This window comes from Python bivittatus, unplaced genomic scaffold (assembly GCF_059951505.1).
Source record: "Python bivittatus isolate LINGU-HERP-01145 unplaced genomic scaffold, Pbiv_v1 ctg000700_np1212, whole genome shotgun sequence".
NCBI lineage: Eukaryota > Metazoa > Chordata > Lepidosauria > Squamata > Pythonidae > Python > Python bivittatus.
Window position 1 is genome coordinate 6,754,373 of NW_028277098.1, and position 20,614 is coordinate 6,774,986.

At 37.9% G+C, this 20,614-nt stretch overlaps 1 protein-coding gene across 1 annotated transcript; it reads left to right on the forward strand.

The window, feature by feature from the left end:
- Positions 1-1,540: 1,540 nt before the first annotated feature.
- Positions 1,541-19,360, forward strand: LOC103062232 (uncharacterized). The gene is made up of 6 exons (XM_088153394.1): positions 1,541-2,584; positions 4,226-4,300; positions 5,224-5,295; positions 7,588-7,629; positions 13,344-13,415; positions 16,934-19,360. The coding sequence occupies exons 1-6, from the start codon at positions 2,098-2,100 to the stop codon at positions 17,731-17,733; spliced, it is 1,548 nt and encodes a 515-aa protein (XP_088009520.1). The 5' UTR covers positions 1,541-2,097; the 3' UTR covers positions 17,734-19,360.
- Positions 19,361-20,614: the final 1,254 nt, after the last annotated feature.

A 20,614-nucleotide genomic window follows, 5' to 3' on the forward strand; every position in this document is an offset into this window, starting at 1 on the left:
ATGATAGTAGCAGCTAATGACTGTGGTCACACAGCATTCTGAACAAATCACTTTATGATTTAGCATGTTGTGTGAGCTTGGCATATGAATTTAATTTATGGCTGAGTATTCTTCAATTCCATAATATTGGGTTAATTTGTTAAACCATAGGTAAGTTGACCATAAGTAAGTATGTTTTATGAGCATAGCCATAGGATTAGAACTGACAGATTGAGAAGATTTTGAAACAATGCCCAGAAGAATTAGTGACATATATGATACCAAAATGAATTTTAAAATTCCATGTTTCTAGGCAGTCTTTTTTGAGGGGGGGGGGGGCTTTTAAAATTTTTAAATAATATGGGGTAAAATAAACTTTTACATATATAGAAATTTATTTAGGAACAATTACATATGACTTGAGTTTACAGGGAGTTTTGGCATTGCAAATAGGTGGCTATGTCCAGGCTAAATAAACACTGGCTATGGTGAATTATACTGGAGAAAAATAAGATGCAATACAGTAATGGCAACAAAGCATAAAAGGAATAGAGGAAATAGTTTGTGGAGTACAGAAAAATATTAATGTTGCAATCCTATACATATTCACTTACCAAGAATAAGTCCTATTGATCTCAGTGGGATTTAATTTGAGAAGACATGTACAGGATCCCACCATAAGAATTCAGTCTTGTGCACATTTATTTGGAAGTTGAACTGGGTAAATATACATAGAAATTTATGGATACATGTGCACGGCAGAATTTAAAAAGGCAAGAAATAACCATCATAACATGCTATACATCTAGTTTGGTCTCTGTTTTTCTAATGTGTACAACAGAGTACAGTACACAAAACAGGTACTATTAAATAAAGCTATTATAATTTTAGCGTGTATAGCAGGATTTGAGATGGATTTCTTATCAAATATTTCCTATTTTAGATAAATGATTATATTGCCCCAGCTGACATCTCAGAACATCAAAAAATATTGAGACCCTGAGCCTGCAAGGATTGCTGCATAACAAAGCCACTGAAGTTAAATGCACAAAACAGTTTAAGAAAAGTCCTGTTACATGGACCTTGACTCCTGGAGATTACATAGACACAGTCATGCAGTTTTCTTGGCAAAAAATACTGAAGTGGTTCATCGCTCCCTTTTTCTGGGATTCTTTTTCAATTCCCTGGTTGTCTCCCTCTAATAAACTTGGTGCACATCAGCCTTGACAAAGTTAGCCAGTTGCTAATGTGTGCCATAGAATCTCAGTATTATCATTCTATATTTATATAGTGGCATGAATTGACAACAATGTGAAGATCCTTATCCCTTGAGTTTGGATTGCAGCAGCCTTTTTTGGAAATTCCAGTTTCCAATATATTGTTTTCCAAATAATTTTTCCCGATTACCACATGGTATAAAAAGGTTCAGGATTATTTGTATTGGTTTGGATGAATCAACTGGGAGGGTACTTTAAAATTTGTCCCCTCCTGGTGACCTATTTACTTTTTTAAGCAGCTACTGGGCTGGACCAATTCTCTTTACTTGCTGATTCTGGACTAGGTACTGTTTGGGAGACTTATCAGGGCTTAGTTCTCAAGAGCACCCTTATTTTACGGGGGGGAAAATGAAATGCAGCTGGCCTCATTCTTTCTGTTTCTATCCTAGCTGCTTGTTCTCCTAGGAAAAGGAGAAGGTTGTCACCAAGGCATAGATGGCCGGGCCAGGAGCGGCTGTCCGTCAAAAATACAGGATCTCGAAGAGGATCAAATTAACTTTTATCAAGGGAAGCCGCGCATGTTAAATCGACTGCTTTGCAGTGTAAAGGAGATACAGGGGAAGAGGACGAAAAATAAAGGCGCAGAAAAAGCGTGGACGAGTCGAGACGGAGAGCTAAGGCTCAAGTGGAGAAAGGAGACGATTAAACCACGACAGTATTTGTTTTCATCTCTCTTTCGGCCTGCTGCGTAGAAGCAAAATAAGTTGGCTGATGGAAATTGATTAAAAAGGAAGACGACGGCGACGCTGAAGGTCCGTCTCCGGGGAGGCTACGCACATCGGCGACGGGAAAACTACCAGGGATTAGTGAGGTTGCGGCAAACCGGAGAGGCGGGGGGGTTATGCTTGGGGGAAAGCCAGCAGCCGTCTCGGACTCCCCCCACCGGAGCGAGGGGGGCGGGGCCGAGGAGAGGCTGCTCCTGTGGCACGTGACACCCAGGCAGCCTCTGAAGAGAACCTCCTCGCAAAATGGCGGCAGCGGAGGCGGGTTTCGGACCCGCACCTCCATCCCGCACGGTTGCGGCGGAGGCCAACACGGGGGCCGTCGGCGGGAAGTGAGGTTTTCTGAGGAAGTACTCGAGCACTCGACTGCGGGGACCACGCCGAGGCCACACGCCTTTGCGATGTCGGGAAGACGGCTTACGAGGAAGGCTGCGAGAGAGGAAAAGGAGGCAGAGGCGGCGGCGGCGGCGGCAGAAGAGGAAGTAGAACCGAATGAGGAATCGTTTTACAGCCTGGGCCCAGCCCAGCTGGTAAGGCCGGCCAAAAGGAAAAGCAGGGCCGAGCAGCAGCATCCCGAAGTAGAGTTGGATGCTGGATCCTCCAAAGGTAAGAAGAATCAGCGGTGCCTTTTCCATGCCACGTGCGCTCAGCGATGCCAGTCCGAGGCCAGTCTCCTTCCAGTCAGTCTCGACTCCTGATGACTTCGGCGCTCCCTTATTTCGATATTGTTGCCGAAGTGGTTGTCCATGGCTTTTTTGCAGGAGGTTTTTTGATTTCTCAGTCTAAAGTACTCTGTTTCCTGGATGGCCTCCCACCCAAGTGATGCAGGCCAAGCCTCCTTAGGAAGCCAGGACCAGATGCTGCCACCTGCTGAAAGCAGCGATGCTAAATCTCCAGTGGATAAAAAGCTCACTTTTTGACAGTGTGACATAGCGGGCTAAAGAGAGCTGCGAGGCAGTTACCTAAGACTGTCTTTCTCCCTTTGTGGAAATTGAAAATACAAACCCAAACTTCTGATTCAGTTTAGTGCAGAGCTGTTATATAATAGTTCTGCTTTCTGCAAATTTGCTCTAAGAAGCTTGTATTTGGGATTTGGAAACAGCACTTAGCCTGGTTCTGGCATGCTGGAGTCTCAGATAATGTGAATCTATTCATCATAACTTTCCAAAATTTAAATTGTACTGTTGGAGATTTATGAAATGATAGTTACATTCTATAGGACTATGTAATAAAAGATACCATGAATTGATAATATATCTTTATTTTTAATTCTCTTGAAAACTCTTAATGTGACAACATTGGGGTAATCCCAATATTGTTTTCCAGTGCAGTTGTTTCGCATCTTGCTAGCAACAGCAGCTCAATTAAATTCTTTTGCTGTAAAATTGCATTCTACATACCTGTATGAATTGTCCTATAAAATTCATGTTATGTCTGTCTCCCATAATGCATATCATTTAATTGTTCAAGAAGGAGAGACCTGATTTTTAGCAGTTAGTTTACTTGAGAAAATATATATAAGCAACCAAGGAGTATTCATCTTTTTACTGTTTTCTTTCCAACACATTTGATTTTTTAAAAAGAAAAACATCCCTGAAATGATATGGTGCATGTCGCAATTTGGTAAATGCAATTTGATGCAATGCAATTTGCTAAAAAGCCTGGAGAAACTGGCTTAAATTTGCTTTTGGGTTCTCTTTTCAATTTTCATGCAATTTTTGTGAATGTAAAGAGAATGACTTGCATTGAATCAGATTTAAATAGTGATAAGAAAAGGGAAGTATGATAGAAGTCACAGTGAGGAAACCATGATTTTGTTTTGAAAGGTTATTTGGAAATGTTTCTGAACTATAGGAGCTATGTTTTATATTGTGAACTTCAGACTATTTGATCCAAGGGTCCCCCCAACATTTTAAGAGCCTGTTCAAGATGGCTTATGCAAAAAGCTTGGTTGCATGTAAAATAGCTACTTTGGAGGACATACTGGTGCTGATTCAGAATGCTAACTGCCAAGGGTTTGGAGCCCTCTACTTCATATTACTCTTATATGCATTTTCTCTTTTAAACATTGAATCGATTTCTGAAATATAAAAAGTGGGGCAGAAAACCTAGCAACAATCACAAGAGGTGTCCACAGGTACTTTAGCACCTACGCTTACAGCTTTTTATAGTGGTAGGAGTGATATAATACCTGGATGTTTGCTTATTTATGGTTCACTTATAAAATATTTTTCCCTCTATATTTAGAAGAATGTTCCTCTATTGAAGCCAGAAACAGAGCACTCAACAAAAATTATAATGGCGAAATGCAAATACAGACAGGTAACCTTGGATTTTCTTCATGATAACATCTCAAAAATGTGTTAATTATATCCCAAATTCTATATGTAAACATAGCTGAATTGATAAAATAGGATTTGGATATAAGGAATATTGGATTTTACGCGTTCAACAGGCTGAAAACCTTTGCTTCAAGGATTTTGTTAAATTCATATTAGAAAGCTAAAATGGAAATGTGAGTTGTCAGGAAATAGTTAATTACAAAGATTAGTTTCCATTCCATTTTCCAATATTGAACATATTGAATTGTGATGAAAATGTTTATGAGTAGAATCTTGAAAAGTGTTATTTGTCTTACAGTTGTTGTATATCCTTTGAAAGAGGTAATTTAGCAGATTATGTTTTCTTACTGTTGTGATTGATAGGAGGAGATATAGCTATATTACTGATTGAAGTTATCAAAAAAAATCCAGTATCTTCTATCTGAATTGTTTTTACTTTTGCAAAAAAAAATAAATACATGGTAGAGTAGCAGTCTTAATATATCTATCTTGTCTACTCTACCTACTTAGGTATCATCCAGGTGACAAGTACACAGAACCTGTTAAGGTCTATTATATACAATTTCTGACAATTTTTTTTTTTAGAGACCAGTATTAGAGTGTTTGCAGGCATGATAACATGAAGTATTTATGCATATGTGCCTTCAGAAAGAGAGATACACACATAACACATGTATACTTTTTTGTATGTAAATAAGTTTGTAGGAAAAGAGGTATATAACAAAAAAAGCCTAGTGATTTTTAATGTCTGTTACATAAATACGCATATTCTATTTTCTCATATTGTTAGGTGGGAACTAGAACTAGCTATAGGGTGTTTTTTTTTTTCCCTTGTCTGAAAGATATGTCTTGCCGGGAACAATTTTTCTATTTCATTTCTAATATTCATCCTTCCCTTGGTAGGAAATGCAGACATTTCTGGAATTTCAGACACCAGTAATCTTAATCGACCACCTATTAAGCATTCAAGAGAAGGTAAATAAAACCTCTGACAATTTAACAAAAAGTCTTTGTTGTTTAACAGTTGTTAAACTGTTGTTGTACAGTTATTTAGGTTCTATTTCCATTCAATAAATATTTCCAAAGATGACTTTGGAATATTTTAAAATTGTATATATCACATTGTATAACAGGAGAAAAACATGGCATAAATATGTCTAATCATGTTTTTAAAAAGTCCCTAATCCATGTTCCCACCAACCTAATTTATTGCTTTATATTGCTATGTTTAAATCAGTTTGGGAATTTGACTTTAATTGTCCATTTGACTTCCTGATACAGAATTTCCTAAAATGGTGCCTTCAAATATGTTAGACTGCAGATTTTTTTTCTTCAGCCAGCAACCTCATGATCCTGTATAACTGATTCTCAGCAAGTAATTTTTCTTTATTTTACCAATAAAATATTGATACTTTGATCACCTTCCAAGGATTATGAAGATTATTTCTGCGACAAACACGATTCCTCCCTTGTAATGTTATAAAAACAGTCTGCTTCTATTTACCTCATGCTGGATTTACCTCATCGCCTGCCTGCCTTTGCCTCATGCTGTACATTATTTCCTATCTTAATAGGATTGTCATATAGGTTAGCCAGAGACTCTGCAGTGAATAAATCAGGTCGAATTATTTTCATTTTGAAGTCCAAGAGCAACCATGTTAATCTGTAGGAAAAACAAAAAAGACTTGTGCTATTCTTAAAACTGAAGTATTTATATTTGTGGCCTAGTGCCCAATTTAGCAGATACATAGCAATTTCCTAATACAGGTAGGTCTCAGTGCAGTTAATGAATCCCATGAAATGGTCACATTCGAATCCACACTGTTCAAAGTGGTATTTCCATGAAAAATATGGTAATTGGTTCCAGATCAATGGAAATAGGCAATGAAAAATTTTAAACATAAAATTTTATAGGTACATATTAATGAAATATTAAAGAATAAAAAGAATACGCTTATAATTGAAATTCATTGTTAAGCAAGTCACAGAGTAGATATAGAAAACAAAATTCTATTATAGATTCAGGCATTCCAACATCTCGTCCTATTTTAGTGTTGCTATGACCACGTTCATGTCATTCAATTACATCAAATTTTTGCTCTAATAACAAGTCTCTTTTTTAAACTTGTATTGATTTCCTCTGACGGAATCTTCCTTTTCTCCATTTTGCACACAGATTAGCTGCGTCTAAAACAGCAACTATGCATGGACTAGCTTCAATTGCGCACGTGCTAGCCTCGCATTAACTGAATTTTGGATAAAGTGTATCAATTTACAATTCTCACTAAATTGAATATCACATTCTTTGAACTTGCATTAATTGTGACTTACTGTACAGCCCTTGTATTACTACAGTAGATGTGGAAATCATGCATCTCCCAGCAACTGTTTTTGTCAGTGTATATTTTATCAATTGACTTTGCAGCCATTTATTGATCTTAACAACAAAGTTTGGTAATTTGCCTTTGATGCATATTGGTAGGATCCAAGGGATTCTGACAGAGGAGTCTGTGATTTTATTGGTGCATGCCTAGATTACTGCAATAGTCTCCTGACAGCTGTTCCCAATTCCTCTCTCTGTTCCCTGATCTTAGATTCAGGCTGTTTTGGACCTGCCAGTCAATACTCATGTCTTATAGCACAGTCTTCTTTGCTAACTCTCTTTTCAAGCCAGAACCAGCTTAAACTATTGGTGCTTGTGTTTAGAGTCATCCAGTCACAAACCTAAAGTACGTGTTTGTCCTTATTTCTCCTTACAGTCCTGTTTACTCTTTAGGTTCCTTTGAGCAGGGCTTTCTTTCTATTCCTCACTCCAAGAATACAATCTCCATGTTCTGAGTTTAAAGGAATCAGATCCTTCTTTCTCTTAATCACTGTTAAAGTTTGAAGGCCTTTAAAAAGGGTTTAAATACCTGATTATTTGACTAATGGGGTACTAGGGCGTGGTTATCCACCCTGCTCTCATTAATCTTGGCAGTTCTTAGATTAAGACCTGTTTTTTATTATGGATATTTTATTATGTGTTCGCTCATATCTCAAAGGAGCTGTTTTAAGTATGTATGGTTGCTGTGTTTTGTCTTATTTTTACTGGTCTGGTTAAGTTGTGAACTAATTTTATTGGATGGAATTTTGTAATTGGTGAATAAATCATTATTATTTTAATCAGGATCTGTTCTTGCATTTAGGCATATTGTAATAATGAAGAGATGGGATTTGTTGGATTGTATCTCTGATAAGATCATTTGTTCTAATGTGGTTCTTTTTCAGATTCAGCAGTGAACTGGAATGATTTAAGGCTCAGAAAACAAGGTATGTATTTCCATTGTTGTATTCCTACATATGATAGGGCACGATATTTGCTTTAAAATTTCATATTTGCGTATTTATGTTAACTGTGTGTGTTCTTTTTATGATCAGCAGATGATAGTAGATCTCTAGTTTTGGTTGAGACAGGAGAGGTCTGTCAGTAGAACAAAAAGGTTATAACTGCTTTTCTAAATAAGTGTGTTTTTAAATGTATTGAAAGGTACAATCTGCTTTCTTATTGGTCAAACACAAACATTACTCTGTACTAGTAGTATAGTTTTGCTTCAGTGTGATAGGTAAACCTAGTCTCTTGTTATTAAACCATATTTATGGCTAACCTAGAGATAGGTATCCTTTTGGTGTTCAGGAATTACACTGTCATTGCCCTTGAAAGAAGACTTAATGTAAAAAGTGTTGGGCCACCAATAAACATTTTCCAGGCACTCTGGGATACATCTCCTTTGTTTTCATTTTATATTATGCTTACCCATCCATGCATGTTTTTTCTTTATAGAACATCTAGAATTAATGTCAACTGTAGTATTTATTTTTCCCCAGATATCTGTCAATTATTTAAGATTTAAAAACACAGAATCACAGAAATGGAAGGCACCTCAAAGGTCATCTAGTTCAACCCTCTTCCTGCTGCAGATCTGCTAAATGTTAACAGAGGATTGATTATCCCTGATTCATCAATTGATATCCACATTACAGTTGGGGAAAAACACGAAGAACAGATTGTGCCTGTGTAGCAGTGCAGTAATTGAATTATATCTGTCAAGTCTGGTGGATCCTCAAACCCAGCTTAATGCTCATATATCCAAACCTATTTCCATCACTTTTGAATTTTTTCTTTGCACAGATACATTCAATATATTAAACACGAAGTTTTATTTGCTTAATTTACTAGATGCATTTCTGTAAAAGATACAATATTAAGAAGTAAGAAAGACAAAAAAAAGTCAGCATATTTCAATAATGCATGGTTTTCAGGGAAAATGTGTGGTTTTATCCCTTAAAATCTTTTTTTCCCCAATGTTTTCCTGATGAGGAAATTGGAAATTTAGGAGAAAATGAGGATATGTTGACTGTTTTTTAAAAGATACTTTAAACATTATCTTAGTTGAATTTTTCTTACTATAAAAAACTAAATCTGCATGCTCTGTGAGATATACAGCAAGTAATCAACTGAGTTGTCATACTCTACTGTCAAAGCTAATATGCAACCATTTTTGTAACATATTCCATTTAATTAAAATCCATCTCCCATTCAATTTGGAAAAAGTTTGAAAAAGGGTTTATTGCTTTATACATAATACACTTATTATATGTACAATCTTACAACTATTACCTTAGTATTGTAGATTTTCTGTTCTATTTTTAATAATACTGATTAAAATCTCACTGAGCCCAAATAATAAAAAATACATTTAATTCCTGTTGATTTCACTTTTCCCTCCCTCAATTATTTGGCATATTAGGGTGCTTGTTTTCTGGTCCATTTTTAATCCAGCGTTGTGTTGGCAGTGGTGCAAAAGAACTGTTATTCTTCCTCAGCATCCCTCTGTATGTTCTCAAAATTTGTTCTGGAAGGTCTTAGTACTCTCCAGCAAGTTATTGGATTCGCAGAAGCAACAGAATGATGATGGTGAACAGGCCCGCTATTGGTTCTTCTGTGTTACATATTTTTGGAATTATATAAATAAAACTATAGCTTTCATTTTCTAAATTAAAAAAAATGTACACAGTACCATTATGTGCTAACTTAAATATTGCATTTTATGTCTTAAAATAGGCATTTTACCAGTCTTAAATATACTATCTGCAGATCCATACCTAAAATATTTCCATTCATTTCTAGAGGTAATACTATAATTTTCCATAGGACTGTAGTCTGTTGGATTTGATTTTGGGAGAGTTGCTTTGGAATGCAAAGATAGCACCTGTCTAAAATGCATTAAAGCAGCTGTGCAATCCTGGAAATGGAGGTGGCCACTTTAATGAATTGTTGTTCTGTTGCCCTTCTGCATGTTTTGAATCAACTCTTCTACATCAAATCTCTAGCATTGCACTGATCTAGTTTCAAGGATGGGCATAGGGAATCAGATATTTTGTATCTGTAGTAGAGCTGCTTTAAATCAAACAAAAGTCTGTGCCCCCCACCCCCAAGTTATTTTAAATGTGAAGATTTTTCTTGTTCTGGAAGAAATTCACAGGATTAATTAAGTGCTTAAATTAAGTATTCCCATGACTCATCAGATTATTCAATCTAATTTATCTCAAGAGAAGATGGATATTTTGTCTGGATCATAGAAAATTGTGGTCTTACCCATGACCTTCTAAAAGGATAGAAATAATTATTTTGTTATTTGTTAAATTACTCTACTAGATCTAAGATCTGTAACATTTCAAACAAGCTTCTTTTTCATTAACTAATGGGATTTTATTTTAGAATAGTTGGATTAGGATCTCTTTTAAAATCTTTTTCATGTGCTTCAAAATCAAGCCCTTGTTGTAACTCCTTAGGAAGCACAAGGATATTTGAAAGGAATCACAATCAAGAGTCCCAGAGCCCTATCAGAATTAATTCCTGCTCTGTTTGAACAACCAGCTGTTGCCTTGTCTATGAAAATTGGAAAGGAAACTTCAGAACACAGTCTTAAAAGGCTTCTTTGAGTGAGGGGGTTGTTCCTTTATCTCTTAACGAGGCCTTGATTCACCCCCTCCTCAAGAAGCCATCGCTGGATCCCACCATACTGGACAATTTTCACCCAGTATCTAACCTCCCCTTTTGGGGGAAGGTGGTTGTGCAGCAGAGAGCCTTGAATGAAGCAGATTATCTGGATCCTTTTCAGCCAGGATTCAGACCCAGGTATGGGACAGCAATGGCATTGGTTGCACTTTTGGATATCTGGCATGGGTGGGATGGAGGTTGTGCTTCCATCTTTGCTGTACTTGACCTCTCGGCAGTTTTCAATACCATCAACCATAGTATCCTGGATTGGCTGAGGATTGGGGGTGGGTGGCACGGTGCTGAGCTGGTTTGCTTCCTTTTTCTGGGGTCGATTCCAGTCAGTGATGATTTGGGAGGAGAGGTTGCGCCCTTGGCCCCTCCTGTCTGGGGTGCCCGCAGGATTTGGTGCTCTCCCCATTCCTATTCAAAATCCACATGAGGCCTCTGGGTGAGCTCATCCATCACCACAGGGTGGGGTATCATCAGTATACTGATGATACCCAACTATACATTTCTGCCCCTGGCAAATTAAGTGATGCTGTGACTGCCTTATCCCAGTGTCAGGAGTCTGTGAGGATCTGGATGAGGCACAACAGGCTTCAGCTGAACCCTGGCAAGACTGAGTGGCTTTAGGTTTTGGGTCCTACTGGTTCTAGGACTATGCCATCTTTGGTAATGGATGGGGTGGTACTGCCCCAGACAGACCTAGTGCGCAATCTGGGGAATCCTCTTAGACTTGTGACTCCTGCTCAAAGAGCAGGTGGCAGTCATGGCTAGGAGGACCTTTGCACAGCCTCAGGTTATGTGCCAGTTGCACCCCTTCCTGGATCTGGAGGCTCTGCTCGCAGTCACTCATGCCCTAGTCATCTCCAGATTGGACTACTGTAATGCACTCTACATGGGGCTGCCCTTGAAGAGTATCTGGAAGCTTCCACTGGTGCAGAATGTGGCGGCGCAGGCAGTTACGTATGCTTCTAGAAGAGCACATATTACATCTCTGTTTCACGAGCTGCATTGGCTGCCAGTTTGCTTCCAGATCCAATTCAAGGTGCTGTTTTTGACCTTTGAAGCCCTTCATGGCATGGGGGTGGGTTATGTGAGGGACCACCTCTCCCCAGTCACATCAGCCTGTCCCATTAGATCCGGCAGGGGAGGTATGCTATGCGTTCCATCGGCAGAGACTTGCATTTGGTGGGTCCCAGGAGGCAGGCCTTCTCTGCCGTGGCTCCCTCCTTGTGGAACATTCTCCCCCCGAAGTTAGGCTTGTTTCTTCCCTGCTATCATTTAGGAAGTCCCTCAAGACCTGGTTATGTTATCAGGCCTGGGGGTCTTTGGGAACTGGAGACATTCTTAGATGGTTCCACTGTGATTGATACTCTTGCTCTCTCCATGGGGTTCGTATATTTTAAAATTTTTTGATAATATTCTTTTAATAATGTTTTATGCTTTTATAATGATTTTTTAAAAATCTATTTGCTGTTTTATTCAATTGTTGTATGCCGCCCAGAGTCACCTTGTGTGAGACTGGCGGCCATATTAATCTGATTAATAAATATGTAAATAAATAAATGGCTCCAGCTTTCTGCAAGCCTAATGGCTTGCTCATGCAAAGCAGAGTCACTGACACAACTCCTTTCCTCTCTGCCTGGACAAACAAAGCCAGAACTCCATTGGATTGTGCTCTCTATTTTCCTCTCCACTTTGCTTGGAAAAGTTGACAGCCACCTTGTCAGAGTAGCAGCAAGTTCTGACAGTGATCCTTCTTTGCCTCGCAAGCTAGAGCTCTCTCCCAGCCTGATCAAGCTGACTGTCAGATTGTTCAAGCAGAGCAGAGAGGAAAACATGGAGTGTGGGCTGACAGGGATCCAGCGCAATCTTATAGCAATCCAGCTTTGGTTATACAGGACTCACGGCATGTACACTCAAAACTGGATCATTTGTTCCTGCTAGACAAACTGGCAGCAAAGTCGGGATTTCTACAGTTGCTGCTATAAAGAGCAAATATTAACCCAAAATACACGTGGAACAAGAAGTGAAAGTGGTTGTCTAAGAATTAAAACCCAAATGTCAACTATAATGAAGTATGGGACTCATGTATACAAAATGACAAGTATATGGGATTCATACAAAATACACTAGTACAATTTTTAAAAAACACGATAGTCATATAAATATATTAGAAATATATATGTACTTGAATAATATTTGCATTAGATAAGTATATATAGAATTGTAACTGTTTACTGTTATAATGACATACTGTTTTTGGTTGTACTTTTACTTTTTTTGTAAAGCACTTTTTATGTTTTTTTCCTCTTTGACAATGTATTTCCATCATTATCATTGTTTTGCTCTTTTACTTCCTCTTTTCTTGTTATTAATTAAAAAGCAATAAAAATAAATTAAAAAATCAGATGTCACAAATTATGTAAAAATAAACTCATCCTTCCAATTAAAATTATGATTTAAAATTTTACATTTATTGCTGACTGGAAGTCTCTTACAGACTTCTTGCATGAAACAGAAAAACATGAAGTAATGACTTACAGTTTTGATGTGTAGAAAAAAATGGACAATAGAAAAAAGAGTTTGTTTTTGTAATCGTAGAGTAAGAGGTAATTTTGTATTTGTAATTATACTTGCTGTAAAGGAAATTGGAAGCAACTTCTTTCTATTTCTATTTTTTTCTTTTTGCACTTTTGATTTTTCTTTGTTCTTTCTCTTTTTACTTTGTATTAGTTCTTATTAGTTTTTATCTTTTGTTTAAACTTCTTAATAAAAATATTTAAAAATTATGATTTTAAAATTGATTGTACTATTGCTTATTTCCAATGAATATGTTTTACAGTATAAAGTTGCAAAGTGCTATCATTGTTTTATTTGATATATAAATGTAATTACTGAAAGTGATATATTTATCTCTTGCCCTACCCTTAATGTCAATTAAATTATTAGTAGAGGCTCATATAATTTATCATTTTAGGGGATCATAGAACTACAAAGTTTGAGAAGCCCAGCGCTACGCAGAAGAAGTATCTACAGACTGCTTTAAAAAGTAAGACTTATTTTTAATCCTTTAGAACCGTGTATGGTGCTAACCAATCTAGTCTATATACATATACACTAAGTTCTGAAATGTTTGAGGAACCTAGAACTCTCTGTAATACAAGCAAACACAGATGTACTTGATTATGCAGAATGACTTAGCTTTCTTGCTCTATTTTGAAGTTGAAAGATGCAATCTAATAACTAATTTCAACTGCCAGAGGGAAGCAAACCAGTGACAAGATGAAGTATATATGGGAGGGCGGGGAGCATAAAAGAATACAGTTTAGATTTGCTTCATGGAGGAAGGGATAATTGTAAGAAATAAAAAGTTACTCTTAAACACTGGCAAATAGTTTTAATGATCAGATAATATTGGAATATTTAAAAAATGTCAGGTATAATATCTCATTTTAAACAAAGCAGAGAATTAAAGAGCTCACATTTTACCTTGCTTCTTACGGTGTAAATCCACAATAGGCAAGATGCCCTTGAGTCATTATTGAGCTGCAGTTACAAGCCTTAGCAAGCCAGACCATTTGTAAAAAATGTTGGGAGTTACAGTCAGATAAAATCTAGAAGACTATACCTTGCCTATTCTGGTAATGAGATGATCAGTTATTTTAAGTGTTACAAAAAAATCCATCGCTCAGTGATATAGCCCATGATTTGCATACAAAAAGGTGTTATGTTCAGTCCTTGTGTTTCTAGGGATAGCTGGGAAAGTTCTGTTCTGGAAACTCAAGGAACTACTACCAGTCTGATTCTAAGCTTATTAATTCTTATTAGGCAAGATACTCATTGGAGGTAACATTGTATCTTGGATTCTGAGATATTGGGAGTGAGGACACCTCCATCAAGGGCTTGGCACTGATTTGGAACTAGTTCCAGGCTATTTGATCACATGATGTTAGCTGTTGTTGTTTAGCTGTGGGTTTTTGGAAACTAGAGCAAAACTGCTGTTTTCTTTGCAACATTGTAGCTCATTCTGCAAATGGAAGCAAAAGCCATATACAGTCAGGTCCAGAAATATTGGGACATCGACACAATTCTAACATCTTTGGCTCTATACACCACCACAATGGATTTGGAATGAAACAAACACAATGTGCGTTAACTGCAGACTGTCAGCTTTAATTTGAGGATATGTACATCCAACTCAGGTGAACGGTGTAGGAATTACAACAGTTTGCATATGTGCCCCCCACTTATTAAGGGACCAAAAGTAATGGGACAGAATAATAATCATACATCAAACTTTTCCTTTTTAATACTTGGTTGCAAATCCGTGGCATTCAATCACAGCCTGAAGCCTGGAACGCATAGACATCACCAGACGCTGGGTTTCATCCCTGGTGATGCTCTGCCAGGCCTCTACTGCAACTGTCTTCAGTTCCTGCTTGTTCTTGGGGCATTTTCCCTTCAGTTTTGTCTTCAGCAAGTGAAATGCATGCTCAATGGGATTCAGGTCAGGTGATTGAGTTGGCCATTGCATAACATTCCACTTCTGTCCCTTCAAAAACTCTTTGGTTGCTTTTGCAGTATGCTTTGGGTCATTGTCCATCTGTACTGTGAAGCGCCGTCCAATGAGTTCTGCAGCATTTGGCTGAATGTGAGCAGATAATATTGCCCAAAACACTGCAGAATTCATCCTGCTGCTTTTGTCAGGAGTCACATCATCAATAAATACAAGAGAACCAGTTCCATTGGCAGCCATACATGCCCACGCCATGACACTACCACCACCATGCTTCACTGATGAGGTGGTATGCTTAGGATCATGAGCAGTTCCTTTCCTTCTCCATACTCTTCTCTTCCCATCACTCTGGTACAAGTTGATCTTGGTCTCATCTGTCCATAGGATGTTGTTCCAGAACTGTGAAGGCTTTTTTAGATGTCGTTTGGCAAACTCTAATCTGGCCTTCCTGTTTTTGAGGCTCACCAATGGTTTACATCTTGTGGTGAACCCTCTGTATTCACTCTGGTGAAGTCGTCTTTTGATTGTTGACTTTGACACACATACACCTACCTCCTGGAGAGTGTTCTTGATCTGGCCAACTGTTGTGAAGGGTGTTTTCTTCACCAGGGAACGGATTCTTCGGTCATCCACCACAGTTGTTTTCCGTTGTCTCCCGGGTCTTTTGGTGTTGCTGAGCTCACAGGTGTGTTCCTTCTTTTTGAGAAAGTTCCAAACAGTTGTTTTGGCCACGCCTAATGTTCCTGCTATCTCTCTGATGGTTTGTTTTGTTTCTTCAGCCTAATGATGGCTTGCTTCACTGATAGTGACAGCTCTTTGGATCTCATCTTGAGAGTTGACAGCAACAGATTCCAAATGCAAATAGCACACTTGAAATGAACTCTGGGCCTTTTATCTGCACATTGTAATTGGGGTACTGAGGGAATATCACACACCTGGCCATGGAACAGCTGAGAAGCCAATTGTCCCATTACTTTTGGTCCCTTCACAAGTGGGAGGCACATATGCAAACTGTTGTAATTCCTACACCGTTCACCTGAGTTGGATGTACATACCCTCAAATTAAAGCTGACAGTCTGCAGTTAACGCACATTGTGTTTGTTTCATTCCAAATCCATTGTGGTGGTGTATAGAGCCAAAGATGTTAGAATTGTGTCGATGTCCCAATATTTCTGGACCTGACTGTATGGCATAGACCCTAACTGAGGGACTTCCTGTCTCCTGTAGTGTCTATCCACTCTTTGTGCTCTGATAGAGTTAACTTGCTTCAGGTCCCATTGACTAAACAGTATCATTCAGTGGAAACCAGAAGTGGGCCTTCCCTGTTGCTGCACCTGCCCTGTGGAAAAGCATCTCCCCTCCGCACACGATTCATATGGTCTCCATCTTGTCCACCTTCAAGCATTCTTTAAAATCCCAGCTTTTTCCCAGGCCTTGGGTTAAGATAGATTGGCAGGCCCTTTTGAATTGAAGGGGGATGATTTTGTTCCCTTGGATGGCTGTTGTTTTATGGATGTTGTATTTATGGAATTGTTAGTTTAACTTTGTGAAGCCACCCAGAGTTGTTTGGAGTTGGGCAGCCTAGAAATGTAATAAATAAAACTGTATTTGCAGATATTAACATTATATATTGATTGTAGAGGGTATAGGTTTCAGTCACTTCATGAGATGGGTTCCTTGATCAAGTCTGGAAAATTTTAACTTTTTTTTAGCAAAAACCTAATATGTAGTGATAAATAATGGACTATATACTAAATCAGTTTGGTTATTTGCATACAGCATGTTAAAATCTTTAATAAAAAAATTACTAAACTTTATTATGACTCTGAAAATTTTTAGTTGTAATAAAGTTGACATTTTCCTAATGAATTAGAGTCCTTTGCAGTCTGTTTCCTGGAGCACTCAAGTTCTTTGGATAAAGTACCTATCTACTTATATAAGATCATTCTACTTAGAGAGGCTTGAGTAAATAAAGAAATACACTTCATATAATAAAATGTAGGTGCATTACTGAAAATTTTGTTTTTCCCCTTCTTATATGCATATACTAGGTTCTACACCTTCTGAGAGAAGATACTTACATATAACAATTGCAATACTTGTAGCAACTTGCATTGCTGCTTGTGGATGGTATGCATTTCAGTATTCATCAGTTCACACTTTGGAAATTGATTATAAAGTTCTACAAGCATTTCAAAACCAAATGAAAGAGCTCAGGAACACCTACCCAAGTCAAGATGCAATACTGTGGAAGAGAATCCAGACTACTTTTGAGAAACGTCTAAATTCTTCTCAGCTTCATTTGGAACCAGCTATTTTATTGCTCACTGCTTCAAAAGAAGCTGAAGATGTGTTGAAGTGTTTAAGCAACCAGATTGCTGACGCTTTCGCATCTTCTCAAGGCGCTCTTACAATTAAAATTGATGGGGCTGGCACAAGAGCTCAAGATAGTGATGTTGTCAAACTTACCGTTGATGAAAAGCTGAGCTCTGGTTTTGAGAATGGTAACAAAGCAGCAGTAGTCCATCGGTTTGAGTCACTACCTGCAGGTTCCACCCTGATTTTTTATAAGTACTGTGACCATGAAAATGCAGCATTTAAAGATGTGGCTCTACTATTAACTGTTCTTCTGGATGAGGAGTCCCTGCAAAAGAGCTTTTCCTTGTTGGAAGTTGAGAAGAGAGTGAAAGATTTCCTCTGGGCTAAATTTACTAACTCAGATACACCAAGGTCCTATAAACGCATGGATACAGACAAGTTGAGTGGGTTATGGAGTCGCATATCCCACCTAGTCTTACCTGTATGGCCAGAAAATTTTCTCCCTCAGGAGAAATGCTTGCAGATGAAATAACTTAAGAGAGCAAGAAGGAAATATGATACAGCACAAAATGCATTGTATAAGTGTTAGTGTTTGTATAGTGAGAAGATTGCAATTTACTAATCAGAATTACTGAAGTAAATATGTGATTCAATATCAAAATAAGATTTCTCCTTTATAAGGAAGCTGGAAATCTCTGTAAAGAACTTGTAGACCTTTAACCCAATTCTAGTGAATTGTTGGAAATCAGGACTCTGTACTGGAAGAAAAAAATCTTGATTGCTCAGCCCAACCAGCTTTGTATGATATGAATTTATAAAGCATCAAAGTCCTTTTGGAAAATACTGTGATTGTGAGCAACAAGGTAATGAAGTATAGTACATGACTCTGTCTTCCTTTCTGTGCTTGAGGTTTACTGGACTGCAAAGTTGAAGTTGAGACCAAGATTTCCTATAGCCTAAGAATAATTCTGTTTTATTCCATTTCCAAAAACTCTGCATTCAAGAAGTGTTGTGAATTCTGTAAGTTTCTGCTTTGGGTACAAGATGATGTAAGATGTGAGCTTGTCTCCAGTCAATCAATGGCAGACTGTTAAGGACCATTGCTCACATTTGAAAATGGTCAATAGATACATAAAATGTACCTGTCCAGAGAATTATAATAATTTTAATCCAAAAATACAAGCCTCTTCAGCTTGTCTGTTCAATTAGACTATTACCAAATAGACAACCAAAGGCTTCTTCAGATTTATGAGAAATTTTCTGAGGGCATTTTTGTACTTCTGGATTGTCTAGCAGGAATGATGTCAGCCACTGAACTAGATATATCCCTGACTTTTCAACTTAAATGATAAAAGGGACAGCAATTGTAAATCCTTATCTTAAAATGTTCTATTCTATAAGATGTTTGAAGATTTAAATTTGAAAAATTTTGGATAAGCAAAAATTGGCATTATTTTGGAAAAACTCATATATTGCAGAAATAAGGCCCAAATCTAATCTGAAAATGTATCAAATATGTACTGTACAGATTTAAAACTCATTCCTAACAACCCTACAGATCATACAGCAGGCAGAATACTTTCAGATCTTTCATTAATATGTATGATATGTAAGCCTCAGGATTTTGATACTACACAATTCTTATATCATTAAGCAGCATGGATTTCACTGTGTTTGAGAATCTTATAAAACCTGTAATTCAAAAATACTTCGCTTTTTGAAGATCTGTCCTTTAGCCCTAAATGTATCTTCAGTGTAATGAGAAGTTCAGCTGCATTCAAAGCTTTAAAATAGTTCTTAGTTGTGTTCTGGGGGAAAAAATCATTGATTTTTTGGGGATGTGACCCACCTATACATTCCTTAGCAATAAAAATTATTTGATTATATTAAATTGGCCATTCATAACTTGAAGAAAGGATTCCTGGGCCATAGATTGGAAAACTGAAGATTATCGCATACAGAAGCATGGTAGAAGCAAAATATGATATTTTTTTTTTAATGTAGGTGAAAACATTTTGTGATTAACATTCTTAGGCTATTCTGGATTTTACAGGGTGAATTTAGTAATTATTGTGTAACAATTGAACATTTCTGATGAATAAACAACTGGGGAAAAAAGGAAAACAGTTTTAATCATTAAATATTCTTTAGTTTTATCACTGTGATGTGTTTGCTTTATTTTTTAAAGTAAAAATTAAAGCACTAAGGACTTACACAGCAATTTCTTTGTTTTAACTATAATAGAACCAGTATACTGATGTGGGATCTTGCTCATTCCAGAGGCAGGCCTAGAAAATCTTGGTTGGTTACAGTGGGAGGAGGTAGCTCTCTTTTCCCCAATTATGACCCTGCTTGATTCCACAGACCATGTACACCCACGGGTTTTGCTAACCATCAGTGGAGCTGAATCATCTCAATTGTAGACCTTCCTCTTTTTTCTTGTACACTTCTTGGGTTTGCCTTCTTTTTGGGAACCCTCAGCCCAGAAGCTAGCAAATGAAAAGACAATAATGTGCTGCCTGTGCAGCATCCTAGCCTCCTTGCCATGATCCATTCAAGAAAATGTGACCAACATAGTGACAACTGAATCACTGGCCATTCACCCATATAGCTGCCATAGTGCTTGTCCTCCAGGGATTCAGATGGGCTGGACATCAGGGGACGGGAGCTAGCAGTGCTGGGCAACTTCTTCCCCTTTTTCCAATGAATTGGCAACATTCCCGTTTCTGTACTTGCTTCTTGTGATAATATATTATCCAGAAGTCTAAGTTATCTTCCATTCCACAGAGATCCCATGAGAAGGCTATGGAGCATCTAATCAGACCACAGCTCTAACAGAATGGCCCACACCTATAATCAAACATCCCAGGAGGAATGGAAGGGGAAAAGTCCCAGTTTGAAGGCTCCACCTAGCTTAGCCACATAAAGCAAGGAGGAGGAAGCTGTGCTAACTCCCCTCCTCAGAGGATCCATCTCCTTCCCAAAGAATACAAAAGCCAGACCACTTCCACAGGTGGAAGAGAATTCAGAGACACTCAGTCCCCACTCAAGCCATATCCTACTTGGACATCAGAGGGAGGAGCAGGAACTGTCCATAGAGAAGACTAGTAGTTGCTGAACCCACCAGACTCAAAATGGCTTTTCACACTATTTGGGAAGGTCTGCAAGACACAGCTACCTACAACATGGACCTCCTGCTATTGACAAAGATCTCATTAAGTAGTACCCCCCCCCCCCCGTGTCTACCCTCCCTAGAAGCATTCAACAAAGTTCTTGAGGCAAAATGAAGATATCCAGAAACAGAAGATGGCTCCTTTCTTTTCACTAAACTTTATGCCTTTAGGCAGCCCTATACCTGCTCAAAATTGTAGTGACAATACAGTACTAGTTTCATGAGCCACAAAGTTGGGAAG